At 59.5% G+C, this 27518-nt stretch overlaps 4 protein-coding genes across 15 annotated transcripts in view; 2 read left to right on the top strand and 2 right to left on the bottom strand.

Annotated features, from left to right (window-relative positions):
* Positions 1 to 587: 587 nt before the first annotated feature.
* On the top strand, positions 588 to 4835 carry CBX8 (chromobox 8). Of its 2 annotated transcripts, none has more exons than XM_032129062.1 (5): positions 588 to 719; positions 1071 to 1114; positions 1306 to 1371; positions 1470 to 1536; positions 1700 to 4835. In XM_032129062.1, the coding sequence occupies exons 1-5, from the start codon at positions 651 to 653 to the stop codon at positions 2522 to 2524; spliced, it is 1071 nt and encodes a 356-aa protein (XP_031984953.1). In that variant the 5' UTR covers positions 588 to 650; the 3' UTR covers positions 2525 to 4835. The 2 variants fall into 2 exon arrangements, with proteins under 2 accessions (XP_031984953.1, XP_031984952.1); XM_032129061.1 differs by having other exon boundaries at positions 1446 to 1536.
* A 1098-nt stretch (positions 4836 to 5933) lies between these two features.
* On the bottom strand, positions 5934 to 13827 carry CBX2 (chromobox 2). Its single transcript, XM_032129452.1, has 5 exons — positions 13709 to 13827; positions 13571 to 13614; positions 12988 to 13053; positions 11370 to 11439; positions 5934 to 11113 (listed from the first exon to the last, which is right to left on the bottom strand). The coding sequence occupies exons 1-5, from the start codon at positions 13778 to 13780 to the stop codon at positions 9764 to 9766; spliced, it is 1602 nt and encodes a 533-aa protein (XP_031985343.1). The 5' UTR covers positions 13781 to 13827; the 3' UTR covers positions 5934 to 9763.
* Positions 13513 to 27518, top strand: part of RBFOX3 (RNA binding fox-1 homolog 3) — a 141212-nt gene continuing 127206 nt past the window's right edge. For 3 of the 11 annotated variants that reach the window (XM_032129467.1, XM_032129465.1, XM_032129466.1), the window contains exon 1: positions 14504 to 14777. The gene's annotated coding sequence lies outside the window, so the exon portion shown is untranslated. Of the gene's footprint in view, positions 13600 to 14494; positions 14778 to 27518 lie in introns of those variants that run through there. The other 8 variants (XM_032129463.1, XM_032129460.1, XM_032129453.1 and 5 more) reach the window with 7 other exon arrangements.
* Positions 22291 to 27034, bottom strand: ENPP7 (ectonucleotide pyrophosphatase/phosphodiesterase 7). The gene is made up of 4 exons (XM_032129470.1): positions 26040 to 27034; positions 24637 to 24782; positions 23225 to 23845; positions 22291 to 22694 (listed from the first exon to the last, which is right to left on the bottom strand). Exons 1-4 carry the CDS (start codon positions 26284 to 26286, stop codon positions 22380 to 22382), a joined length of 1329 nt encoding a protein of 442 aa, XP_031985361.1. The 5' UTR covers positions 26287 to 27034; the 3' UTR covers positions 22291 to 22379.

Raw genomic sequence — 27518 nt, 5'->3', positions numbered from 1 at the left:
GCCGGGGGCTTGCCGGCACAGCGAAACCGGCGGCCACCGTGCCCCATTCTGTCGGTCGTGTCCGCGTCGCCGGGCAGGATTCGCGTTCCCGCAGTGGCAGCGGCGGCGCCGAGCGGCACGCGCGACCGCGTCTGACCGCGGACGGCTCCGCGGGCTCCGCCGGTACCGGGACGGGCGTTTTGTGCGGGAGCGCTTCCACCCCTGACACCGCTCTCTTTGTCCGACCACCGGTAGGCGGGCCGGGCCGCGGAACCCCCCCCCCCCCCCAGTCCGCACCGTCCGGGTGCCGCGGAACCTCCCGGCCCGTCCCCGGCGCTGCGAAACCCCATCCCACCCCTTCCCTGTGCCGCAGGGCCCCTTTGTGCTCCGCGCCCCCTCCCGCCCTCCCGGGGCCGTCCCACCGAGCGGGGCGTGGCCGGGGGGGCGTGTCCGGGGCGTGGCGGGGGGCGTGTCCCGGGCGGCCCCGCCCCGGCCCATCGGGACGCGGGGCACGTCGGCGGGCGGGGCGCGGCGGAGCCAATGCGGCGCGGGCGGAATATTCCACCCGGCTCCGGCGGCGGGCGGGGGGGGGCGCGGTGACGTCAGCGGGCGGAGTATTATGGTCTGGGCTGCGCCGGGGCCGCCCCTGCGCTGCGAGCGGCCGCGTAAACATGGAGCTCTCGGCCGTCGGGGAGCGCGTCTTCGCGGCCGAGGCCCTGCTCAAGCGCCGCATCCGCAAAGTAGGTGCACCCCCGCCGCCCCCCCGCCGCGCCCCCGGCCCCCCGCACCCCGGCCTCGGCCCGCTGGGGGCGGCCCTGCCTTCCCCCGCCGCGGGGCGGGCTCCGCTCCGCCGCTCCCGCCCTCCGCGCCCCGCGCCTGGGGGGGGGGGCAGTGTTAAATCCGCGCCTGGGGGGGTGTGCGTGTTAAATCCGCGTTATTTTTCATTGTTGCATCCCCCCCACTGCCCCCCGCCCCCTGTTCCGCTTCCTGCTTGGGGCGTTGCGGGGGGACCTTTGTTGCGGGGCGGTTTGTCGCGGTTTGTCGCGGTTTTCGCTCCACGCATATTTATTTTCCTCGCTTCCCATCCGCAGGGCCGCATGGAATATCTGGTCAAATGGAAGGGCTGGTCGCAGAAGTAAGTCGCCCGTGGGGGCCGCAGGGGGCTGCAGCAGGGGCCAGGGGGATGCTGGCTGCACCCCCTGCTCCCCCTTTGTGCCAGAACGGGAACCAGGGCGCTTCCTTTATGCCCCTATTTTTAATTTTATTTGTATTGTCCCCTCCTGGCTCCTTATTCTGTTCCCTCTCTCTGTCCTGCCTTCTCCCCAGGTACAGCACTTGGGAACCTGAGGAGAACATCCTGGATGCCCGGCTGCTCGCAGCCTTCGAGGAGAGGTACAAGGCCTTTACTAGCTGTAGCAGTTGTACTTGTAAATATGTTGCTGTCTTGTAGCTATGCTGAATTGAAGCTTTGGTTCTTTTAACACCTCTAGGGAGCGAGAAATGGAGCTTTACGGGCCCAAAAAGCGAGGCCCCAAGCCCAAAACCTTCCTGCTAAAGGTAAGGAGGCCAGAGCCTGCGCGAGAGGGCTGCGTGTCAGAGCAGGGGTCCCTCTCTGGCCCCCTCGGAGGATGCTCCCCTCAAAGGTGGCCTCTTGTAAGTTGTAATTACACAGCCGGATGGCAGGATAATAAAGTCACCGGGTGATTTATCTTCTTTGCAGGCCCAGGCAAAAGCCAAAGCCAAAACCTATGAATTCCGCAGTGACTCTTCCAGGGGGATCCGGGTGCCGTATCCTGGCAGGTCCCCCCAGGAGCTGGGCTCCACGTCCCGGGCTAGGGAAGGACTGAGAAACATAGCCCTGGCCCCCCAGGGCAGCTCCAGCACCAGCACCCCCAAGGGAGACGGCATCCGGGACCGGGTGATCCGCGTGGAAGAGAAACCTGGAGAGACCCCCAAAAAGAGAGGCCCAAAGCCCAGGAAAGAGCTTTACAAGGACCTTGCAGAGACTCTGGATGCCTCCAAGAGGAAACTGGGGGACTCGGGGGACAAGGTGGGGGACTACGTGAAGGTCAGGAAGATGGAGGAGGCGGCGGCGGGGGTGGCCAAGTTTGGCTCGGGACACAGCGTGATCCAGCTGGCCCGGCGGCAGGAGCCCGACCTGCCCGGCGCCCTGCCCGGCCCCAACCGCGCCGAGGCGGGGGCCGAGACCTTCCCCCCGCGCCTCGCCAAGCACCGTGCGGACTTTCTGGACCCCAAGGGGCAGGGGGGGCTGGACCCTGGCGGGCCCAAGCTCCTGCACGGCGCCGTGAGCCCAGGGGCCGTGGGCAGCCTGTACCGTGACGGCGTGGGGGGCCCAGCGGGGCGGCCCTCCCTCATCGCCAGGATCCCCGTCTCCAGGATCCTGGGGGACCCCGAGGAGGAGTCCTGGAGCCCCTCTCTCAACAACCTGGAGAAGGTGGTGGTAACTGATGTGACCTCTAACTTTTTGACCGTCACCATCAAGGAGAGCAGCACGGACCAAGGATTCTTTAAGGAGAAGCGATGAGTTTGGTGGAGGTGGTGCTGGGGTTTTCTTCAGTCAGATCCAGACAAAAGCTTGGTAGAGCTTGGTGGGCCTCTCTCTTTTTTTTTTTTTTATGCTCCTTTTTTTTTTTTTCTTTTAAATTTTTTTTTGTTTTTTTTTTTTTGTTTTTTTTTTGGTCCTGGAGAGAATTTAGAAACTGTCCTAAATTCATTAACTCATTCTTTTGTTTTGGTTTTTTTTCACGTCTTACATTTCGTTGGAAAGATTATCTCTAGAGTTATATTTTCTATTAGATGTAAATATGTTATTTAAGAAAAAATGCTTATATATATATCTATATATATATATTTCAACTCTGAGTTGTTTTATTTAAATGGAGACAACAGTGACTGCTCAGTTGCTCCTAGAAAGGACAATAAAACTGAGAACTAACGAGTTCACGCATCTGCCGCAGGAGCCGGTGTACATAACAGTGTTCATAGCTAAGTATGTGCTGGGTTTTTTTAACTATTATTTTTCATATGATGCTATGGATGGTGGAGGGGGACGTGTTGCTCCCTCGGAGGGCGAAGTGCCCAGATTTCTTGATTGTGATTTAAGATGTTGCTTGTACAATCAAGTGTGCTGTGTCCAGAACTGTTGCCCTTGACAGTTGACGTGAGCACTTGAATTCACAGTGTTGTTGGGGATGGGGTGTTTCCAGTCTAACAAAAAAAGTCATGTTGCTACAAAGTCGGGGCGGGGAAAAGCAGAAATCCATAAAAAGGCTAAAAGTGTTGGAGTATTAACTTGAATTCCCTTTTCTTGCGGAGGAGAGGAGGTTTGTGTGTGTAAGGTTCCTGAGGGGTGATACTGAAATGCACTTTAATAGAGTTGTTGTAGCAGTTGTGGGAGATGGGACTGAGCTGAGTATATCTGTTTTCATTTTGTCTGGTCGCTTGATTCTGTTCCCCCACCCACTAAAAACAAAAAAAACCCCAACAAAACCCCCCTCTGTTTACATTCCTGAAATGCCAGAGAGGTTGGGGAGGGAGCATCTCACTGCCCATATTTAGTTAGTTTATTCTGCTATAGAAAGTGGATTATTATTATTTTTATTCCCAATCACAGTTCACTTCAGACTTGTTGGAAGACTCCTGATAAAGTGTTTTGTAATATCCATATCCCTGACAAATCCCAGGGTCATCTTTATGCATTCAGAGACAATAAATATTTCCCTTTCCTTGCGCTGGTTAAACAATAGCCAAGAGGCGAAATACTCCCGTGCGGAGCAGCCCCGCCGACTTGGGTGGATTTTGTGCTGGACTGGCCTGTGGGATTCCTCCCAGGGCTGGGATCTGGAGCTGAGATTCCTCCCTGGCTGGGGCAGGGAGGGTCTCGGGGCTCTGGACTTTCCCCGCTGGTTGGGGGGCTGGGGGTGCAGCTCCCGCTCCACTGCTCCCCCAGCTCGGCCACAGCTGGACCCGGGGAGGGACCCTCGGCCTGGGTGTGGCTTGGCTGAGGTGGAGCAGGTGGCCCTGTCCTCGAGCCTTGCTCTGGCCATCAGTCGGATGGGAAGCACAAGCCTGGCAGTGCCTGAGGGCTGGGACTGAGCCAGGGCCCCTGGTCCCTGAGCTCCTGAAGGCCCCTGGCTCAGGGAGCTCGCATCGGGTGAGGGAGGGGGCTGGGCAAGGGGCATCTCTGTGCTGCAGGGCCCATTGGTGGCTTCACCTTGCCCAGTTCCCTTCCCCAGCCTTTTGGGACCCATGAGGTGCCTGGCAGGATGCTGGATTGGCTGTGCAAAGGGAGCCATCGTGTCTGACAGTTCCCAGTTTGATTTTCCTTTTTTCTTTTTTTCTTTTCTTTTTTTTTTTAAAAGGCATATTTTGTAAAACTGAGATTTTTAACTTGGTTTGTACGAAGAGCTGATGTGCTGGTTCCGGTGCTGACACGGGACGCGGGTGTTGTTGGAGGATGAGGAGGGGGGTGAGCTGTTTGTGCTCCTGCTGCTGCCAAGGCTGGAGGATCCTTCCCTTTGCAAAGAGCCTGGAGCCACTCCTGCCCCGTCGGGGCTTGGCTCCAGCCCCGTGTCCGTGTGTCCCGACACACACCTGGAGCAAACCGTACCTGTGGGTGTATCTGTGTGTCTGTACATAGCGACGTGTACCCTGCGTGTGTGTGCGTGTGCGGGTGTGTGTGTGTGGATTATTTAAATCTAAGACTTGTACAAAAACGATTTGGCTAAATCTCAGTCTCAGAAGTGAAGCTTAACTACGTGTCTTCTGCCAGCCGTGAATGTCCACATGAGACCTGCTTTTTATGTCAGTTTAAATATATACTTTGTAAATAGAAACGTGTCTGGCTTCCCTTTGTGGCCCTGGGGTGCCTGGGAGCATCGTGGGGTGTGCGGTGGGTGGGTGGCCCTGCAGCCCCTTCCCTCCCGACAGCCGCGGCCGTGCGGGGCTGGGGCCGGGACCCGACGGGGCGGGGGGAGGCGGAGGCTCCCCGGAGGCTCCCCGGACGCAGATGTCGCCGGTCTGGGCGCCCCCCCGGGGGTCCTGTGGTGCCCGGAGGGGGCGGTGGCGGCCGCTGTGAGCCGCTCCGGTCCAAGGAACGATGCGCCGGGGCCGCCGCTACGACGACGCCCCGGTACCGGGCCGGGCCCCGGCGCTGCCCCGGCCCGCGGCGCTCCGCCCTTCCGAGGGGGCGCGGGTCGGGGCGCGGCGGCCCCTGCCCGTCGAGCCCGGCCTTTGTGTGCAGACCCGTCCCGGCCGTATAGGCGGGGGTGGGGGGCTTAATGGGTTTTTTAAACCGTGTCCTCATTAACCTCCTTTTTCTGCTCGGGCGGGTGGGGCGCGGACCCCGCGCCGCGGGAGCTGCCAGCGCCGGGAGGAGCGGGAGGAAGGGCCGCACAATGGCGCCTTTCTCCCCCGGCCCGGCGGGGGGGCCCGTTCACACGGGCCGCGGGGCCCCGCGGGCGGCCGGGGGTGGGGCCGGGCCGGGGGCGTTGGGCTGGCGGGGCTCAGCTCCCGCCCGACGGCAGCGCCGACGGCAGCGCCGGGGGCCGCCGCCCGCGCCCTTCCGCGGCCGCGCAGCGCCCTCCGCAGGCCAGGCCGGCCCCGCGCGGCTCCGGGCCCGTCCCCGTTCCGGTCCCGGTGCCGCAGGTGCGGGCGGAGGCACCTGAGCTCCGCCCGCGGTGCAGGCGCAGCTCCAGCCGCGGCGGAGCCCGGGGCCGGGAGGGGCTGCGTCCGGCACGGAGCCCCGGAGGGAAAGCGGTGGGGTTTCCCCGCTCCGGTTCCCCGGCTCCAGTTCCAGCCTCGCACATCCCCGTCCCGGGGCCCCGCCGCATCCCGGGGCGGGAATACGGTGCCCCGGAGAGGGGGCGGCCCCAGGCGGTGCTGGGGGTAGGGAGGGGGACGGGAGCGCTCCCGGAGCACGGACCACACGAGGCTGAAAAGTTTAAAAAAATATTTATTGATATGCTAAAAAAGAACAGTGGAAAAGTCATACAAAAACCCCCACCCGACGCAACCATTTCCTAGTGTTTTCCTGCAAATAAATTAAAAGCAGCCTAGAGCTGGGGGGCTACACTAGCGTTAGTGTCCAGGAACACTGGAAAACTGCGCAAGGAACGCCAGCGAGGGGCCGGGAAGGACCGGGACGCTGCGTGGGGAGCTGGTCCTTCTCCCATAACACTCATGCTTTCCCAGGGCAATAACATCTCCGACTTTTGTTCTCAGAAAATAACAGCAAACAAACAGCTGCAGTTTAAAGCAATTATAAGTGTCATACAGGACCGATTTGGCTCTCTCTTTAATTAAAATGTACAAATCAGAGCAGTGACTGGCACAAGTTACAAGAACAATTGTTTGTTTTCACCTATCTCAAATTTCTGTCAGTAAAACCTTTCTCCTGGCTCTGGAGCCCTTCACACACAGCTCAGAAACTCAACACAAACCAAACCCCTAAACTATCTCCATCCCTCCGTGTACTCCTGGATTTTTTTGGTACAAAATATATATATAAAAATAGACTCAGTTTCTCAGGAAGATGGCTGAATCGGCCACCTCTTCCAGTCCAATGGAAAACAACAAGGATGCTTAACCAGATTACGCCTGGGGAAAATATCCATTCACTATACAAATACCGCAGGACTTTTCACATCGGAAACGCCTTAGAAAATGACAAGTGACAAACCTTTAATTGCCTGTCTGACACCCGGCTGAATATGCCAACCCATAGCAGCAAACTCAAAAGAAAAAGGAATAAAAAAAGGTAGAACGTGAATCCTAGTGGTACACAGCCAGGGTCTGCACCAACCAGGGGTCTTCCAACCCCTGTCCAAAGATTCCAGTCAATTACTCACAGGATGTGTCTTTGGGAGGCAAACCCCAGCAGGAACCGTGCACTCAAATCCCCCAGCGCTGCTGGGAGAGCCGAGATTCTGGAACACCAAGTGAGAAAGGGGCTGGGAAGAAATTCAAGGTGAGATGGCCAGAAAAAAATCCTGGATTATCATTTTCACCATCATTAGACCTTTGGAATTGAACCCGCTGGTGAGCAAAAGGCACAATAGCAAGTGGTGACAGCAGAGTCCTGTGCTGCTGGAGGGGACATGCCTGGAAGGGTGGGTGATGGAGGGAGCTGCCCAGTGTTGGGATACATGTCCCCTTTGCCCAAGCAGGAGGCAGGAGCCAGGCTCCGCATGGAGAAACCTGCAGGAGCTTAGACAGTGGCTCAGGAGGGAGCAGCCGGCTCGGAGCCGGTGTGCAGCAGCCCTTCACCTGCTGTCACAGCTCATCTCCTGCCGCCACCCTCTGGGCCTGGCCCCTTCTTGGAGTGTCTTCAGATGTTCTTCTCCCCCTTGGAGAAACCAATCCACACATCCTATTGCTGCAGGCAAGAGCATCCCTGCCAGGCCAGCTTCCCCTCTGTGGGCATCGCTCAGCAGGGCTCTGCATGACAGCTGCGTGTCCCACCGGGGACCAGGACACCTCTCCCATCGGTGTCACCGTGCCCCCAAGACCCTGTGACCACCCTGCTTTGCATAGGCACAAACCTGTGGAGGGACCGCTGTCACAGACTAGGCTGAGATAAGGACGGTCCAAAAGGCACATCGTCGATCAGTTTGGGTTTGGAAAGGCCAAGTAGCAAACATTTGGTGTGTGGGTGAGAGCATCACCCCCATGCTCCCAGATTCCTTGATTCTTCTCCCAAAGCTCTCGTACCCCCAGCACAAGAGCACAGCACAGAGCATGCCCGGGGCACTGGTTTCTGCTGACACAGGCCAGTGCTTCCTTGGAGCTCGTTTGGCAAAGTTACAGTAGAAGGTAAACTGCACAGACTGGGACATTTTGGCATCACCTGAGAATGATCCCACTGCCAGCCAGCGGCAGCAGCCATGACCATGGGGGGCTGCCGCATCAGGGGGGTCAGAAGTACGTGTACCCCCAGTTTGGTCAGGATCCACACTCCTGTGTATGAAGACACTGTGAGTGGCCCTGCCTGTGGCTAAGGGAAATGCCTACCCTGGTGCCAGGTCAGTCACCTGGTGGCCCCCTACACAGTGGCCTGCTGGAGGGGCCCACCAGCAGAGCGACATCTGAACCACCCAGGGGAGTGGGCAGCCGCCAGCTGTTCATCACCTCTGAGAAAAAGACTCAGCATCAACAGAACTAAAATGACCTCGAATGCTACTAAACTCTGCCTGAACTGCTGCTAATTTTGGCTTGTAGGAGAAATCTGCAGTAGGGAAAACGCTGCAGTGAAAAAGCCATTATTGGGTGCAATTACAAGCCAAAAGGAGCACCCCAGCTGCTGGGACGGCCAGGGGAAGGTGAACAGCTGCTCAGGTGCTCTGGTTCCTTGGGGAACAGCAGCCTGAGGTACCCACTGGCCTTAGCCCTTCTCCCTCTCCTCTCCTTTCCTTTCCCACCACTCCAGACCACCTGTGCGGTGGCCTCGACCAGCTTCTGAGCGTTCCGGAGAAAACCATGGATGATCAGCGTGAGTCTAACCCAGGGAGCAGCCAAGGCTGATTCGGCCGTTCAGTGGTGAGGAGGGCTCAGCCAAACTGCGGCACTGACCTCACAGACACCCGGCAGTCCCAGCACCGAACTACCTGCTGCTGGAAGGGTTCACACGTTCTGCCCAGCGCTGAGCTCTCGGTTGCAGCGTGGCTTTGGGACATCCTGTTCATGTAGTGCACGATGGAGCTCTGCCAGCTGATGGCCTGGCTGGGGCTCGCCGAGCTGCTCTTCATCATGTTGGGCAGGTTTTCCACGTTCTGCAAGGCTTAAAAAATATACCCCAGCTCAGTCCCTAGGAGTGCCTGGAACCTGCTGAGCGGGAGGTGGAGATGCTGGCAATGCCAGGATGAGGCAGAGGAGCGGCGTGTGGGCTCCCTGGGCTGCCCAGAAATTCACGTTCCTCTGAAGTCAAGCCACTGCAGAGAAGCTGGTGGATCTTGCTGGCTCTCAAGGCAGGACTTTCCTCCAGCAGGAAGGAGACACCCTCCAATAAAAGCACCTCTGCCACCTGTTCTGTTAGTGGCATCCAGGACCTACCCTATCTTAGACTGGGGTTATTCCCCTCCCTCATGAAAAAAAAAATAAATTCCTTAAGAAAAAATGTAAACAATATTTCCCTATCAGCTGGAAACCCCAATAGAAACGTTGTGGGTTTCCCATCATTGGAAATGACCTCGCCCAGGGGGGTGGCTGGGCTGAGCGTACCCTGAAAAACCCCCGAATGCACCTGCCCCCCCACAGCCTCAAGGGCTGGGAGCAGCAGCTGCCTCATTTGGATTGACTTGCAGTTCTCCATGGCTCACAGACAGATCCACAGGAAGCCCAGAAGAGAATCTCCTGGTCCTCTCCCAGGTATAAGACTGTCCCATGGCAGCTCCGCACCTCCCCAAGGCCAGCAAGCTGCAGACCTTGGCATCTGCTGTTTCAAAGCAAAGAGACCTACGTGCAGTGAAGCCTGGCTCAAAACTGGCCAGCCTGACACCCTCGGCAGCACCAGTGCCCCCGCTCACAGAGAATGGCATCGACCACCCTCACATGGGGCACGGCTCCAGAAGAGGATGGAGAGGAGCCAGGACCCGCTGGCAGTTTGGAGCAGGTTTCACTGCGTATTTGTCCAGCCTTTCCAGACACAAGTTCCAGCAGGTCTCATGAGGTCTCCACGTTCACTTGAAGAAAAAAAACCTGATGGAAGAGCTGGGCAAAGGTGAGGGTGAGGCTGAAGGACCCTCTCCCTCCTCTCATGCTCCTGGGCTCAGTATTGCCGCAGGTTGAAAAACCCAACGCTGGTGGGGGACTCCTTGACTGTCACTGTGATCAGGTTAGCGGTAACATCGGTGACAAAGACGTGCTCAATCAGGCTGCGGGTGGGTTTCCAGTCCTGGCTGGTCTGGATGGAGACAGACATGTTCTGACCCGCAGCTGGGAGGGAAGCTGAATCCCGGTCCGAATCCGAGCTGGTGTCCTCGCCTGTGCTCACTTCAGACAGGGCGGCTGGTTTGCGGCTCTCTGTGGCCGCACGTCCCTCTTGAGCACCAGCTGAGCCACCTTTGGCCAAGTCCCTGTCACCTGCCCGGTGTGCCTGCTTCTTGCTCTTGCTGCCGTCCCCCCCTGGGAGCGTCCCAGCACTGGCAGCGTTCAGCCCGGCCCCCACCGCGCCGCCCTTGGCACCGCCGGCACCCACAGTGGCCGTGCTGCCACCAGAGCCCTTGGCCAGGGAGCCGCAGAGGTGCCGGGGGAGGCTGCTCCCGCTGGCCACGCTCGGCCCGTTTTTGACACTCTGCAGGTTCAGAGCCTGGAGGTTCAGCTCCTGGCTGGAGGCTGGCTGGATGCCGGCCCCAGACGAGCTTGACGGCGTCTTGCTGCCGTTGGGCAGCGTTTGGCCTCCCGCAGCAAACGCCGATTTCTGGTCCCCTCCGGCGCTGCTGCCAGGAGCCTTTGCAGTTTTGGGTGCCTGTACGTTCAGCCCCAGATCCCCAGAGCCTTTCTGGCTCCTCATTTTCAAGTCCAGCCCTAAGCTGCCCTTACTGGCTGCCTGTGCCTTCAGCGCCAGCCTGCCCAGCGCCGAGCTCTCGGCTGCAGTGTGGCTTTGGGACATCCTGTTCATGTAGTGCACGATGGAGCTCTGCCAGCTGATGGCCTGGCTGGGGCTCGCCGAGCCGCTCTTCATCATGTTGGGCAGGTTTTCCACTGATGACCCCCCCGAACTGAGCCCAGCCAAGGCGCCCGGTGGATCCTTCAGCACAGCCATACCTGAGCCCTGCATGCTGTGCTGGGGCTGCAGCTTCCCCACCAGCTTGGCACTGCCCCCCACCTCCTTCCGGGACGTTTTCAGCACCTTTGTCAGGTTCACGGTCCTTCGAGCTGCTTTCTGCTCTGGGGGAAGAGGTTTCCGCCCACGCTTCTTCCTGGAAGTGTCTTTCATGTCGGGCTTGGCCACCAGGATCTGAGCTTTCTTCTGTGGCACCGGGTGCGTCTCTCTGCTGCGAGGACCTCTCTTTGCTTCCAGATCACTTTCATCCTCTTCATCGGAGGAGGAGGAGGAAGAGGAGGATGTGGAAGAAGAGGAGCTACTTGACTTAGTTTTCGCAGGCATCTCTGGTTCCTGCAAAGCAACAGAGACAGGGAGAGTTAACAGCAATGACCAAGGAATGGTTACGGGCACTGCAAACCCTTCAGGGCAGCCTGGCCGGGGCCTCAGACACACACAGGTTCTTTCTCCGTGTAGCTGATCTTCAGGGATCCCTTAGCTGATGTGAGGAGCTGTGTGCTTGAGGCCACCCCCACATCCAGTGCCCTCCAAGGCCAGAGCCCCTCCCGTGCTGCCACAGCTGTGGGTTCCGATCATTGCTGGGACTCACCACGTGTTTCCTGGGCCTGCCCCGCGGCCGCTTGCCCCTCTTCCGATTCTGCACTTCTTTTTCGTGTTCCCTGGAGAAAACAAGGATTAAGGACAAGGTTTACAGGGAAGAAGAAAATCTGGGGGAACTGAGGCAGCCGGGTAGGGACCAGAGAGCATCCCTGTCTGCATCAGCAACATCCCTGCAGCTTCTAGCAGCCAGTGATGGACCACATGGTGTTACTCATCCTAGATCTGTGCCTTTTCCAATTCCCAGTGAACTTTGCCATTTTTCTGGCACAAGGGGATCAGGCGAAGGGAAGGATCTGTCCTGGCCCTGCTAAGCCTTGCTTTGGTTATGCCCCTGCAGTGCTGGGCTTCCATGCTGAGTGTGGGAAAAGCAAACGCATTCCCTGGAAGCTCAGTGAGTCCTCTCCTTTACTGGACTCCTTCCACCTCTCCTGCACCTCCTGGTCTGGCCATGGTGGCCCAGCTGGAGGCTGGGGTACAGGGATGGTTCAGGTCACTGTACTTGCTTCCTAGTTCTGTTTAAATGGGATGGTGTTAAGATGTAACACATCCAGCTGATTAAACACCATCCTGTCTGCACTCAACACCAGATCCTATTCTTGAAAAAATGGATCCAGAAACCAGTTATAATTGAATCCTATAATAAACTTTAATGATTTTCATTTTTATGAAGTCAAAATACTTGGCAGCACTATGTTTGCCATAGCCAGCTGGCTACTCCTCTGCTCCACGTGTGATTCCTGGGATGCAACGGCTGTGGAAGGATTGCTGTTCTCAGCCCGGCTCTGGGCAGGAACCATGGGCCTGACTGAGGAAAGACACCATTTTGTTCTGCCATCCAGGTTGTTCAGCCTGGAGAAGGCTCTAAGGAGACTTCAGAGCACCTTCCAGTACTTAAAGAGGCTCCAAGAGAGCTGGAGAGGGACTTTGAGCAAGGGCCTGGAATGACAGGACACAGGGAATGGCTTCCAGCTTCCTGAGGGCAGGGTTAGATGGGGTATTAAGAAGAAATTCTTCCCTGTGAGGGTGGGGAGGCCCTGGCACAGGGTGCCCAGAGAAGCTGCAGCTGCCCTATCCACAGTAATGTCCAAGGTCAGGTTGGACAGGACTTGGAGCAACCTGGTCTAGTGGAAATGATGGGGTGGATTGGGAAGAGCTTTAAGATCCTTCCCAATCCAAACCATTCTCTATGATTTTCTCCCAGATATTATTTCTCTCACCCTCCCAGAGCTTCACCCTCCAGACGTTTGCTTTAATGCCTCACAAGCCCAGGCACCACCTCCCCCCAAGGGTTGCTCACCCCCCAAGCACAGCCAAGGCCCCAGAGCGCTGAATGGGGACCTCAAGCCCCAGGTCTGTGCCGGGCGCTGCCACATTCCCTGGGTGCACCCAGAGCACAACTGGGCCATAAACCCTCGGTGTTTGTCTGGCCAGGGCAGAGCTTTTCCAGGTAGACCTGGACCGTGACTCCAGGGACAAACAAAAGGGCCTGGCCACAAAGGGCCCCGCCAGCTCCAGGCTGTTGTTTCCAACAACTTCCACCACACGTGCAGCCAATTAGAAGTTAATTGACTTTACAGTTTGCTTAGAAATATTTAGAGTTTGCTCACTTCTTTTGGAAAGCCAGGAGCAGCCGGGGGTCCAGGATGTTCTCCTCAGGCTCCCAGCTGTTGTGCCTGCAACAGAGGACATGGACTGGGTGAGAGTGGGGGGCCGGGCCCCCCCCGCCGCTCCGGCAGCGCCGCGGCACCGGGGGGTTCACCCAAGGACAACCGGGCCTGGCACGGACCGGGGTATGCCCGTACCGGGGGCCGGCACAGCCGGGGGGTGGGCAGGGGAGGGAGATCGGGAAGGGGGCGGCCACGCCGCCGCGGGGCGAGGCGAGCCCCGCGCATCCCGGGGGAGCTCCGGTTTCAGCAGAGCGGGCGAGGGGCGCGGGGCCGGCACAGACGGGGGGGTTGCGGCGACTCCAGGGGGGATTGGACCGACCCGGGGGGGAGCGGAGCCCCACGCGGTGGCGGGGAGGGCCCGGCCGCGGCCGCGCTTATTTGTAAACAAAAGGAGCGGCACGACCCAAACAAAAGCGGCCGGGCGGGCGGTACCCGCGCCCCGCACCGCAGCCCGCTCCGCACCGCGTGGTTCCGCGATCCGCTCAGCCCTGCACCGCACCGCGCCCCGCACCGCCCCGCTCACTTGGAGGACCAGCCTCGCCACTTGACCAGGTACTCCAGCTTGCCCTGCGGAGAGAGACGGGGAGAGAGGCGCGTTAGCGGCGGCGGGGGGTGCGGAGGGGTGCGGGGAGGGCGGGGGTGCGGGGGCGGCGGGTCCCACCTTGCGGAGCCGCTTGCTGAGGATGCACTCGGCGGCGAAGACCTGCTCTCCCACGCTGCTCAGCTCCTCCATGGCCCCGGCCGCGCGCACACCCCCGCGCACTCACACACAAGGGGAGCCCCCGGGCGCGCCCCCGACGGCGGCCGCGCGCGCTCCCACCCCCCCTACCCCCCCCCAGATCCACGCGCGCCCCCCGGCACAATACGGCGGAGGGGCGGGGGGGGGGGGTCCCCAAATTCCCCGCCGGCCAATGGGGAGCAGGGGGCGGGGCGATCCGGCGCGGGGGGTGGGGGGAGGCATTGTCTGTGTGCGACCCCTCCTCTTCCTCCCGCGCGGGGGCGGCCGCTGCCCGGCCGGAGCGGGGACAATGGGGTGGCCCGGCCCGGGGCTTTGTTTCCCCGGGCAGCGCAGGGGGGTTCCCCGGCCGGCCCCGCGGGGGATCCCCCCGGTCCGACCCCGCGAGGGATTCCTGCTGCGAGGACCCGGGCTCCGACTCTCGCGTCCGGGGTCCCTTCTGGGGACAAAGCACCCTGGGGCTGGGGCAGCCAGCGCTGGTCCCCGCCGGTCCCCGCCGGGCCGGAACAGGCGGCAGCAGTACCGGCACGTTTTAGTTCTAAAATAGTTGATTATAATAGAATAAAAGATTTCCCAGGGGGGTGGGCCGGTTGTGACCCTCGCGCGGTGCCGGCTCGCAGCTCGGTACCGCCCGGCCCATGATCCCTCCCGAGCCGCACTACCGGGGGTGCGGCGGCACCGACCGCGCCGGCACCGCACGCACCGAGGCGTGCAGGGCTGCGTGAGGAGCTGCTGCACGGCGGTTGTGCGCTGTGGGCGTGGAAGGATGAAATATGGTGCTTTACAGGCATGGAAGAAGATGAGTCAGCACCTCAGGGAGTTCTTCTCCGCGGGCCCGGAGCCTGCCGTTAACCGTGCGGGAGCCGCAGGGATATGAATTGCCGTCGCCCCGGCGCCTGGGTGCCCGCGGCGCGCAGGGACTGAGCAGGAGCCGGACGGGCCATGGGGTGTCCTGCGTGGGGCCTCGCCCGCACCCCGGGCACTGCCGTCTCCGGTAAGCGATGCCGGGTTTAGCGATGCCGGGTTTCGTGATGCTGGGTTTAGAAAAGCATTTGGAGCTGCAGAGGGTGCGTTGCGCTGTCCCCGCTGCGGGGGAATGTCACCACGGGGACCCTGTGTATGAGGGAATGAGAAACCGGACTGACTCGGGCTCTGCGGGATGTGGACGTGCCTGGGGTGCTGGGTCGATGCCAGGGGGTTGTCCTGGGCCGGGCGCTGTCACCTTTCATTGTTTTCTTTGACAATTACCGCGGCCGTTCGCTGACGAGAAGAGCTGTAGGAGCATTTTTTTAGCCGAAGGTGACACAGAATTGTAACACAGCGCCGCACTTTTTGTTTGAGTTCATTTACCTTCTGCCAGCTCGGCTCTTTGTGTGCGACACCTCTTAGATTTTAGAAAAAGCCCGGTGTGACCTCCCATTCCTGTGTGCCTGAGCCGTGCACAGACAGCCCGGCATCACCGTGGCGTGGGTGCAGCCCAGGGCATGAGGAGCCGGTGGGGCCCTCCTGGCTGCAGGGACGCGGCTCTGAGAGATGACCCCTGCCGGGAATGAGCCCTGATTCGGGTGATGCTGGGTGAGCTCCTCTCCCCGCTGCCCCTCAGTGCTGCTGTTCCTGTGCTCCCCACGAGGATGCAGGGCTAGGGTCGCTGTTCTCTCCCTTGCCGGGGCCGGGAAGGGAAGGCCGTGTGAGTGGAGAGGCTCCATCCGCTGCCTGCTGAGCTGGCGAGGGACTGGGGGTCAGAAGTGGGAGCAGCCTATGACATTCGTGCCTCTTTAGGGACCACAGCGTTTGTGGGGCTGTGCCATCAGCATTGTCCCTGGTCCCTTGTGGGGTCTCTGAATGATCTCTAATGCTGCTCAGCCCCCATGCCACGTGTCCTGTTCCTGCTGAGGGTGAAAAGGACTGTGCTGCTCTCTGGGCTGGAAATCTCCTTTTTCCTCCCAGGGGTTTACTAAAAACTGGTCCTGGGCAGTCCCTGGGCTACCGTGGGCTCCATGCTTTTTACCTCTGGCAGAGTGGGGTATCCCCAGGGCTTCTGGGATGTCCTGTTTCCACTTGGTCAGCCAGAGGAGACCATCCCAGCCATGGAGCTTCCCTGGGCATTGCTGGCCGGAGCCGCCGCAGGGGCTGCACCAGCTGGGGCTGCTGAATGGGGCAGGACGAGATGCCCCCCACTGCTTCCAAAGCTGTGGCTCCACCTGCGAGTGCCTTTTTGATAAATTCAGTGTTTCCCATCCCCGACAGGGACTTCACCTTTCTGGAGAAACTCAGGAATATGCAGTGAACAGCTTGGCCCCGTGTTCCTGCTGAGCAAAGTGACAGTGGGGCCAATAAATTCACCAATCACCACGAAAACTGTTGTCATCTTAAAAATGAGAGTCAGACCCCTGAACTAATCTGATGGAACATGATTTTGTAGCTTTTCCCAAGTACGCCAGGCATCCCAGGAATGCCGTGCGTCCTGTGTTATGTCTGTAGCAGGGGCTGTCAGGCTGAAGTGGGGGTTTGGTGTCGGAGGAAGGGACAGGGAACTGAGTCCCCTTTGCCTGTTGAGGGGGAAGGGGCTGTGCTGCTCCCTGGACTGGAAATCTGTATTCTATACCCAGGGGTTTACTGGGAGCTAGTTCTGGGCACCCCTGGGCTGCTGTGGGCTCTGTGCTTTCTGCCCATCCTGTCAGGCCGAGTGAGGGACGTGGCTGCTTTCTGGGGGCTTGTGGAGCCCTGGCCCGGTAGGTCCAGGGTGGGGGTCAAGGTCCAGGGTTGGGATCAAGGCCGTGGGTGTTCCCACAGGGCCCCTGGCCTCTGTTTTGGTGCTGAACCCCCCCCAGAGCAGGTGCATTCCCTCCAGCTCCGTGGGACCCCCATGCCAGAGGTGACGGGGGTGCCTGAGGAGGGGTGTGATGTCCCTGACTTCAGAGGGTGAGGCTGGGGCCAGCCCAGGGAACAGCTGGGCCATGGTGGCCATGTTTGTTGTGGGCAAATGGTGGCTGTTTTTCCCAAGGCATCAGCCAATCAGAGCCAATCTGTGTCAGCAGCACAGAGATCTGCATATCATTTGGGTACTGCAGCCGGCTATGGAGCTGTGCAGCTTCCAGGATGGGGTGGCCGGGGACCACATCGGGTCTGGGTCCTGTGGCCGTGTGCGGGAGCCATAGGGGCACGTGCCATCCCCAGACCAGGCATTTTGTGAGGCAGCAGTGTCCCCACACACCATGTGCCATAAATAAATACGTGTCCTTGTATGTTTGTTGTTATGTTCCCATCCCGGAGTGGTTGGGACCCCTGGGCAGCGAGCAGCTTCCCAGTGCAGGAAAAAGAAAAGGAAGCAAATGGTGTGGAAATGCATGGCAAATTGGGATGCAATACACAGCGGGGCTCTCCCTGCTGCGTGACCCCCAGCCCGGGGAGGGGGGCGGTGGGGAATGAATTACGTGGGGATGGGAGGGTGGGAGGAGACGCGGGGATCAGGCAGCGACTGTGTCCGGGCAAGGCCGGGCTGGGCTTTGGCCTTTGTCATTGGGAAATGTTTGGTGAAAATGTCCCAGACTGCCAGTGCACAAGGCATGAGGAGCAACGGGAAGGGCTGGGAAAGGCTCAAAGGACATGCAAAATTTGACAGTTTTGGGTTTTCCTTGGAAGAGGCCGGGCTAGAGATGGCTCCTGGGCTGGGGAGCAGGGAGCAGGAGCCGCTTTAGGTTCTGTGTGTCTGTGGGGTTAAAACTCGCACCCACTGCGGGAAGGATCCGTCTCATCTGTCTGGCCTGGGACATCGAAGCATCCATCAGCCCGGGGCACGTTGTCAGGGGCACGAGGGGATCGTGAGATTTCGGTGTGTGACGTGCATCCCTTGGAGCATCCCTTGGAGCATCCCTTGGAGCATCCCTTGGAGCATCCCTGCGCGTTGTGGTGCAGCCAGAGCCGCAGTGGGTGCTGGGGAGTGCCCCGGGCCCGGCGGCAGCCGGGGGTGGTTCTCTCAGGACCGAGGAGCAGATCCCTCCCCGCGGGAGCCACCGGGGCACTGATGGCCCCGGGGCAGCGGCCGGCGCTGGGCGAGGGGCTGGTGGCCGCGGGTTTGGGGAGATGCTCCGGGCCGGGGTTTTACCGTGAGCTGCTTCCCCCGCCCGCGCCGGGAGCTCGGGGCGCTGCTCGGGAGCCCTCGGCCGCCGGCTGCCGGTACTGCACCGGCACAGCGCCGCTGGGGACACCGCCGGGGCGGGGGGCGGCGGGACGGAGCAACAGGAGCGGGTCTTGGGCCAGCGAGGGGGATCCCCCAGCTCCCCCGTGCCCAGAAGCACCGGGCTCGGAGGATGATCCGTGCTAGAAGTGCAGCTGGATCAACACCGTGTCCAGCGCGTTGCATTCGGCTGCCCCGAGTGAAAACAGCCGCACCTCGGTGCGTCTCATGGCAAACCCTGTGACTGAAGGGCGATGGAAACCTTCCTGCAGGGATATGTCAGGGTTCAACCTTTCTCCAGGATGGTCCCTTCCTCACCATGGATTTTTCTGGCAGAGCTCTGTCTCACCCAAATGCTGCTGGTTGAGTCAGGAACTCAATTCCTGTTCCCAGTTGAGGAAAAATCAGCTCTCAGATGAGGATTTGTGTCAGGAGGTTGGTCACCACAAACTCCATGTTCCCTGTGTGAGTCTGGGAACCAGACTGGGACCAGCCCTATGAGCACTGCAGCTTCTCAGCACTTAGAGGCTTATAAAAAAGAGGGAGAGTGACGTTTTAAATGGGCAGAGAGTGATAGGACAGGGAAGTGGTTTTAAACTTCAGAGAGGAGAGATTCAGGTTAAATGTTAGGAGGAAATTCTCGTCTGTGAGGGTGGGGAGGCCCTGGCCCAGGTGCCCAGGGAAGCTGTGGTTGCCCCATCCCTGAAGCGTCCAAGGCCAGGCTGGACAGGGTTTGGAGCAACCTGGGATAAGTGGAAGGTGTCCCTGCCCATGGCAGGGGGTGGAATGAGAATGGGCTTTAAGGTCCCTTCCATCCTAAACCATTCCATGGGTTTGTGATCCTGCTCTGTACCTGCTGGGCACCCTGGGCATGAGGACACTCAGAGCCTGGTTCCAGTGGGTTCTGAGCTCTGCAGGCTCTGCCAGGATCTCCAGGATAGCAACTTCCCAACAGAGCTGGCTGCCTCTGCCCGTAGAATGTGCATGGCTGTGCTGACCTGCATGGGAACTCCCAAGGTCAGCAGCAGGATAACTGGGAGGGTTTCTGTGCACTCCTACCATTAATACCAATTTCAATGGCGTGCACAGCGCTGGCCATGCTCCCCTTTCAGAGCCTCCCTGCTCCTGCTGCCGCCCTGACCCCCACCCCAGCACAGTTTCAAGCCAAACATTTTCTTCCTGTTTTTCTGAGGGTGCGGCTCTTGTTTCATCTCCTTGGGTGAAGCCGATGCAGTGAGCGAGTCTCTATGGTAACAGATGTTTATCGAGCCCCTGAGATGAGGCACAGGGTTGGGGAAAGGCACCACAGCATCTGGGAGGGGTCTGGGGGTGCTGGAATGCCCCCCTGGAGGGGCCGGAATGGGGGCTGCTGGATGGGGGGTGTCTTGCTCCCTGTCCCCTAAGCCCCAGCCTGGCTGAGGGACCCTGCGCTGCTTCCTGCAGAGGGAGGTTTGGATTTGTACAGGGGCTTTTGCCTCAGCTGTGCTGTGGAGAGGTCCCGGGAGCCTGGCACAATCGGCCCAGGCTCTGCCAGCCCCGGCTCAGGAACTGCAGGGCTGGGAGTTTGCTGTAAGCTGGGGAGTCCTGGCCCTGGCACTGCCACATTCCCTGTCTCTCCAAAATACACCAACTCCCCTCCCAGAGCTCCCAGGAGCTGACTCGGCTGCAGCTGGGGCGGGTCTCAGCAGTTCTGCCATGGAGCAGCGCAGCCAGGCCCATCCTGGCTGCAGATTTGCTGCTCAGGGGTGCATAGGTGGCATTTCCCAGTTCTGTCCACAGCCAAAAGCACAGGCTGGTGCTGAGGGCACCCGGGGCTCTTGGGGCAGGAGTTGGAAGTGCTCATTGACTTTGGGATGCTGCCGAGGCTTCCAGGCTGGGGGTGCCATGGCCAGCCCTGCTCTGTGGCCAGCAGAGACGAATGGGGCCTCCCTGTCTCCTCCGCAGGTCCGGGCTGAGCCTGAGTGGGGCTTTCAGGGGAGGCTCCCAGCACACTCTGAACACCGTTTTAATTAGTTTAGATACTCAGCATGTATCAGCTGCCTCTGCTCCAAAGCCACCTTGGAGCTGTTCTGCCTCCCGCAGCTGCGGTGATGCAAACGTGGGGTGACCGTGTCAGGGTCAGGCTGTGCCTCAGTGCCGCCTTCCACAGCGCTGCATCCTGGCCTCACCCCAAAGCCTGGGAGAGGCGTCTCCCCCGGGGACTCAGTCATGCCGGAGGAGCGCGGGTCAGTAATTTAGAGAGGTTTTGGGAATTCTGTCCAATTCCCTGAGCCTGGGACTGGTTGTCTTTGTGAGCCATGTCCTTTCCCATCTTGCCACGTGTTCTGGTAGAGTTGCCTGGAGCTTGGGGGCTGCCAGGACAGGAGAGCACAGCGCTGCTGGTGCTCGTTTCAGGTCTCTGCAGCCTGTAGGTATCGGCCGGAGGCGCGCCGTGCTGGAAGTGCCAGGGAATCAGATTGGGAGTTACTTGTTCTGGTGGTTCTCTGGACAAATTTGCACTGTGAAAGCAAGTGACAAACTCTGGTCCTGCAGCCACACACAGGCACGTGCAGAGCCACGAACAGTGAAGGCTTCACCCTTCGTGGTTGCTCATGCCACGGTCCAGACCTGGCTGCACACAGAGGACAGAGGGGACAGGACGGGGGCAGTGGCAGGGTCCAAGAGGGTGCCCACCCCTTCTCTTCAGCCCAGCCCATGCCCTGGGTGCTGTCAATGCTGACCCGGGGCAGGAAGAACACAGAGCCCTGCCTGAGGTGTGAAGCCCCTGCTGTGCCCCACAGGGAGTGGCCTCAGGGGGCTCCACGGACAGACGAAACCCGGGGAGACCACTCCCAAACGGGGCACGTGTTTGCCTGGGTAAGAGTCCTTCCGGGCGTCCTTGGGGTCAGTTACCTGGTGGGGGTTAGAAAACTCCTCCCCAGCATCCCAGAACGAGAGCGAGTCCCAGCATCAGCGGCAGCTTCATGGCGGGATGGAGAGGAGAATCCGAACCTGCCGTGCCGAGAGGAGGGTGAGTGCCAGCCCTGCCCCGGGGCAGCTCCCGCCGCTGGGCCGTGGGACGGGTCACTGCCACCTCCTGCCACCCGTTCTGCTCCCCCCACCCGGCCGGGGAGCAGCTCCGCCCCCGGGGACACGGTGACCTCTGCCCGGTCACCGAGCGCGGGGGCCCGAGCGGCGGAGGGGGTGGGGGTGCACGGGCCGGTGCCCCGGAGCCGCCGCCAGGTGGCGCTGTTCCCGCGGGAATCCCGGCGGAGCGGAGCGGCGCGCTCCCGGTGCGCTCCCGGTGCCGCTCCCGGTGCCGCTCCCGGTGCGCTCCCGGTGCGCTCTCGGTGCCGCTCCCGGTGCGCTCCCGGTGCCGCTCCCAGTGCCGCTCCCGGTGCGCTCCCGGTGCGCTCCCGGTGCCTCTCCCGGTGCCGCTCCCGGTGCGCTCCCGGTGCGCTCCCGGTGCCGCTCCCCGTGCCGCTCCCGGTGCGCTCCCGGTGCCGCTCCCGGTGCCGCTCCCGGTGCCCCTCCCGGTGCGCTCCCGGTGCCGCTCCCGGTGCCGCTCCCGGTGCCCCTCCCGGTGCCGCTCCCGGTGCCCCTCCCGGTGCGCTCCCGGTGCCGCTCCCGGTGCGCTCCCGGTGCCGCTCCCGGTGCCGCTCCCGGTGCGCTCTCGGTGCCGCTCCCGGTGCGCTCCCGGTGCCGCTCCCGGTGCCCCTCCCGGTGCGTTTCCGGTGCGCTCCCGGTGCCGCTCCCGGTGCGCTCCCGGTGCCGCTCCCGGTGCCGCTCCAGGTGCCGCTCCCGGTGCGCTCCCGGTGCCGCTCCCGGTGCCCCTCCCGGTGCGTTTCCGGTGCGCTCCCGGTGCGCTCCCGGTGCCGCTCCCGGTGCGCTCCCAGTGCGCTCGCGGTGCCGCTCCCGGTGCGCTCTCGGTGCCGCTCCCGGTGCCGCTCCAGGTGCCGCTCCCGGTGCGCTCCCGGTGCCGCTCCCGGTGCCCCTCCCGGTGCGTTTCCGGTGCGCTCCCGGTGCGCTCCCGGTGCCGCTCCCGGTGCCGCTCCCGGTGCGCTCCCGGTGCCCCTCCCGGTGCCGCTCCCGGTGCCTCTCCCGGTGCCGCTCCCGGTGCGCTCCCGGTGCGTTTCCGGTGCGCTCCCGGTGCGCTCCCGGTGCCGCTCCCGGTGCCGCTCCAGGTGCCGCTCCCGGTGCGCTACCGGTGCCGCTCCCGGTGCCCCTCCCGGTGCGTTTCCGGTGCGCTCCCGGTGCGCTCCCGGTGCCGCTCCCGGTGCGCTCCCAGTGCGCTCTCGGTGCCGCTCCCGGTGCGCTCCCGGTGCCGCTCCCGGTGCCGCTCCAGGTGCCGTTCCCGGTGTCCATCCCGGTGCCCATCCCGGTGTGCTCCCGGTGCCCATTGCCAGTTCTGGTGTCTGTTGCTGTTCCTAGCGCCCACTGTCACCGCTGGTGCCCACCACCACTCCCGCTGCCCACCACCATTCCCACTGCCCACCATCTCTCCCGCTGCTCACCATTGTTCCCAGTGTCGTCCGATTCACGCAGCATGGGCTTGGTAACCTCCAGAGAGCCGTCGTGGGGTTCGGGGGTGATGCCCAGCAGCTCGCAGAGGAGGGCGTAGACATTGACACTTTCAAAGGGCTCCACCACCAGCTCCTTCTTGAAGGCTGGTCCCACGGCACGGAAGATGGTTTTCATGTTCATGGCCTCATTGTCGAAACCGTGTTCCCCTTTATTGAACTGGACCTTGTACTTCTGTGGGGGAGAGTGAGGATGTGAGCATCCCAACCCCTCTGCCCCCCATATGCCCTCACCTCTCCCACCTCATGCACCACATTCTGCAGCTGCAGGGTTTGATGGTCTGGTTGGTTCCTTTCAGTTTTGGAAGTTGATCTGTTAGTGTTAAACTCTGCAGAAGCTGGCGGTGCCCCCAGGCACTACTCTCAAGCAACTGCATCCTGCAGGTTCCCTCCACATTTTTTTGTCCTGAGGTGCTTCCAATGGCAAGCTGCCTGCTGGCCTTGATGCTGGGCCTTCCCTTAAGTCAGGCTAGGAGAGGGTCCTGCAGTGGATATCTGTATTCATGCAAGTCCTACTCCAGGGTTTCTGGACTTCTCAGCAACAGAGGAGGTCTTTACACACAGAGCTGGAATTTCTGTCTGTGTGTAGGGAGACCAGCTGGCACAAAGGCCTAAAGCTGGGTGGGTGCTGGGGTGCTGTGAGAGGGAGAGGAGTGAGAGGCACATCCCAAAGGACAGGAGGATATGCCTGTGCATACATCTTACCCCGTGGATCACGTAGCCTGGATCGCTGTACAGCAGAAGTGGGGTGATCCGGGAATGGTTGGCATAGTGAAATCTCTTTGGAAACTCTTCTTTCTTGTAAACGTGCAGTTTTGGATGGGCATTTTTCAGGACTGAGTACACGTGCTCTAATTTCCCTTCTTTGGGCACCAGGAGTCCATTTGGTCCATAATCTAAGAGTTCGAAGTCGAGGTCTTTAAATGTGAAGTTGGTCATGTTCCCGATGTGAATCTCGTCTTCTTTTATGACGGTCTCCATGCCGTGGTCAGATGTGATGATGAGGTTGAGGTTTGATTCCAGGCCGCTTTCCCGGATGCGCTGCCTCAAGTAACCGACGGTTCTGTCCACCTGCTTGATCATGTCCTTCCTCTGTGTGGATTCAGGGCCAAACTTGTGTCCTGAGGAGTCTGGCTCCCCGAAGTAGAGCGTGATGAAGTCGAGGTTCTCCACTGTGAACCATTCCATGACGGTGTCGATGCTCTGCCTCCAGTTCGTTTCGTTGCTGTAGTTGAACAATGCAGGTTCCACCAACTTCCTGTGCACTTCTTCCCCTTGGTACTTTGCTTTTGTTCCAGGGAAGTGGATAGAGCCTGTCTTCAAACCCTGTGAGTGGAGGCATTCCATAAACTCACCCGAACTCTCCCGGCAGCGTCCTTCCATCTGTCAGTGCAGCCACCTCCTAACACTATCAGTTCATTCTGTCCCAAATATCTACCTCTGCCTCTAATAAGGTTTTCTTGCTCATTGCCAATTAAAAGTGATTAATTGAAAGCACTGCCCTTGCACCTGGTTCTTCACTGTGTTTTAACACCAGTTGAAACTTTGGAACCAGTGCCTCATTTGCACCTCGCATGGACCCTCTGGCTTTTGACCATCAAGACATTAAGGCATGTTTTATTGAAGTCAGAGGAGCCAATTTGGTGGGTAAATGTGGGCAAAGGTCTTGGGCTGGGTTTCATGTCCTGCTTCAAAGCCAGATTCAGAGCCTGCTGGACTTGCTGCAGTTCCCGGGGAAGAGGGAGCTGGCCCCTAACGCTGCCACCCAACTGCCCTGGATGTGCCTCGGGGTGTATGGAACTCCCAGGCTCAGGACGTTCCCTGAGGAACTGGCTGAGGCTTCTTTAAACAGGAACAGGATAACCTGCTTTATTAATGTCTTAATAAAGCTGAAATGCATCTATTATTTTTTGCTATTTTTAGTAGAACGATCATAATTATTCCTGCCAGTGTCTGGGGATTTCAGTTTTTTGCTGGTCTAATTAGCCTGACGTTCATAGGGAGGCTGGGAACTCATGGCCACTAGGGATCGTGGCTTGCCTGTAGCTTTTCCTGGAGGATGGCAGCTTGGATGGGTCTGTGCAGGGTCTGTGCGTGCGAGGAGGTGCTGCACTTGCCTGTCTCTGGGCAGTGATCCAGATGGGGAGGCTGCCGTTGTCCCACCAGCTGCTTATGCCTTGTGTGGTGTAGTAGGGCAGTTTCACACCTGTTTTGGTGTCGAACCACATGTTATGGATCACCCCGTGGTTCTCCAGGTATCGTCCTGTGGGAGAGGTGAGAGGAGGGGGTGAGCCAGGCTGTGCTGGGAGGGTCTCGCTCCCACACTGGCTGATGGGCTGCCTTTGGGCAGAGGGGACCTTTGGCCTCCCTTTCCTCTTTGCCCCTTCCTACCCTTGCCCTCCACCAGGTGGGGTCCCGGGGCGGGGAGGGAGATGCTGGGGGAATGCTGCTGTGGGTTAGTTGGTGTCTGCTGGGTCTCGCCTGGACCCAGCCAGGCACTGGTGCCACCGGCAGTTGCAGGCCGGTCCCTGCAGGGGCCCGTAAACCCGGGCGGGTTCCCGTTATCTCGTGTTTATCTCATCACGAGGTGTTCATCTTTCGCTGTCGCTCGCAATCTGCGAGGTCAGTGAGCAGAAGTTTCTGTTAGAAGGGAGAGATGCATTTTGACTCTTACATTTTGTGCTATTTTTATTATTCTGGTCCTGAAGAGTGAGCAGTCCCTTCTGTGTGATATCCCCATCCTCCCTCGTATTGACGCTGCCTCCCTGCTTTTGCCCATCAGCAGATTTCATTAGCATGCTCCACTCTTTTATGCCAAGGTTATTAATTAAAATCTTAAATAAGATTAGCTCCAAAATCGATTCTTCAGGAATTCCCCTGGTGCCCTTCCTCCAGCTTGACAGTCTTCTCTCAGCATCCACTCTGTCTTCTTCCCGTAGCCTCTCACTTCCCCACGTTACAGATTTTGTTCTAATCTTTATCTTCTCCATCTTAACTAATGATTTCCCATGTAGCACTGTATCAAATGCACTACTGAAGTCCAGAAGGATTAAATTTAGAACATCTCCCTTGTTTAAAAAATAATTTATCTTATCAAAGGAGGCTATCAGGTTGCTATTTACCTTTGATAAATACAGGTTCTGTTCATGGAATCCCAGAATGGTTTGAGCTGGGAGGGACCTTAAAAACCGTCCCATTCCACCTCTCTACCATGGGACACCTTCCACCATACCAGGCTGACTCCAAGCCCCATCCAGCCTGGCCTTGGACATTTCCAGGGATGGGGCAGCCACAGCTTCTCTAGGAAATCTGTGCCTCACCACCCTACAGGGAAGAATTTCCTTGTGTCTAGTTTAAATCTACCATTTCTGCAGCTCTTGCCTTGTCTCTACTCTAAAGCTCCGTGTGCTGCTGGGTCTGGATGTCTCCTGACCTCGTGTCTTTCACTGACCCATAAGCCTTGACTTTGCCCTTCCCCAGCCCCCGTGCAGCTCCAGCGGCCCGTGGCCGGGGCACTCACCGGTCAGCAGCGTGAAGTGGCACGGGCTGGTGAGGGTGATGAAGGCAGGAGTCATGTACTTGGCCTTCACCCCGTCTGCAGCCATCGTGTCGAGGTTGGGGGTGTCCACGTCCTGGTCGTAGTTCCACCGAAAGCCGTCAAAGGACACCAGGAGGAGTTTGCTGCGGTTGGGCTCCTGCTGCAGGGGGATGCATCTTCCTAAGGAGAGGGCAGCAAAGAGGAGCCCCAGTGACAGGAGCATCTTCATGCCCTTGAACTGGAATAGCCCAGGTGTCTGGAGAGCTCACATAAATACATGCAGGATGGGACTAAGTTCGGTCCTTATCTAATCTTGCAGTTGCTGATCAGGTGTGTGACTTCAGCCAGAGTTTGGTATCAGAAAAAGTGTCTCTTGTTTGTCTCTCTGCAGCAGATTCTCTTAAAGTTCCTTCTGGGTCAAATGCCAAATCTGCCTCTTCCCTCAGCGGTGGTGGTGCTGTTTTGGTGTGTGTGAACAGGGAGGATTGCTGCTGTGGCAGGAGGCTGGGAACTGCCTCCACAGCCCCCCATCCCTCTTGTGGTGTCCTTTCCCCACTCCTGGCTCTCAGTGCCCTGCTCTGTGGTCAACAGTTCAGCCTTAGAAGGCAACTCACGCCCCAGGACTGCTTGTCCGCCTTGTGATGGGGGCTCAGAGGCTCAGGGATGAGCTTGGATTTACCCAGGGTTTTCCAGTGTGGCTTTGTTGAGCTGCTCACTGGAGAAGGAGGCTCCTCTTTGGATCCTGACCATGCACCAACCCCTAGAGCTGTTCCTGAGGGTGAGTCCAGCTCTGAACCCGCTGTGTCCCATCAGCTCAGCTCTCACTGCCTGGGCTCTGCTGCTCACCACAGGTGATTCTCATCTGCTCGTGCACTGCTGAGCTTTGCTGTATCAGCATCCCATTGTATCAGTATCTGCTGGTTTATGGTTTGTCTGGGGTTTAGTCATTGCTGACGACTCATTTCTCAGCAAAACTGAGTTTAAGGCTTTTGTAGAGCTATGTAACAGAGGCTGCCTTAGTTCCCTGGGCTCTGAACTCACAACCTTTATGTCTTTGCTAATCTGCCTCTGCTCAGGTTGCAGATTTATTCCTTGATTCTTTGCTTCCTAATTGCCTGCCACCCTCTCCTCACCCAGCAGAGCCATTTCCACCTGGATTTCCCAGCCCTGTCTGGGGTCATTCCTTGGTGTTTCTCCCCAAGGCTGAGCTGGGTAGACGAGTCTCAGGCACATGGGTTTATTCTTCCTGGATGGAATGACAGCCTCTCTGTAGTCCTGAGCATCTCGAGTATTCCCATCTGGACTGATTCGTCAGGGTGCATTGGTGTCTCTTCCAGTGTGGGTGTTTCCCCGGTGTGACATGGGATAATCTTGCAAGGGCACTGCGAGAGGTCCAGGTGATCCCAACAGGGGCCTCACGGCTGACACCAGCTGGGAGCACAGCCTTAGGTGTTTGCAGAT

The sequence above is a fragment of the Corvus moneduloides genome, chromosome 19 (assembly GCF_009650955.1).
Source record: "Corvus moneduloides isolate bCorMon1 chromosome 19, bCorMon1.pri, whole genome shotgun sequence".
NCBI classification, from domain to species: Eukaryota; Metazoa; Chordata; class Aves; order Passeriformes; family Corvidae; genus Corvus; species Corvus moneduloides.
Note: the sequence above shows the minus strand (reverse complement) of the source record. Positions and strands in the feature narration are given on the sequence as shown.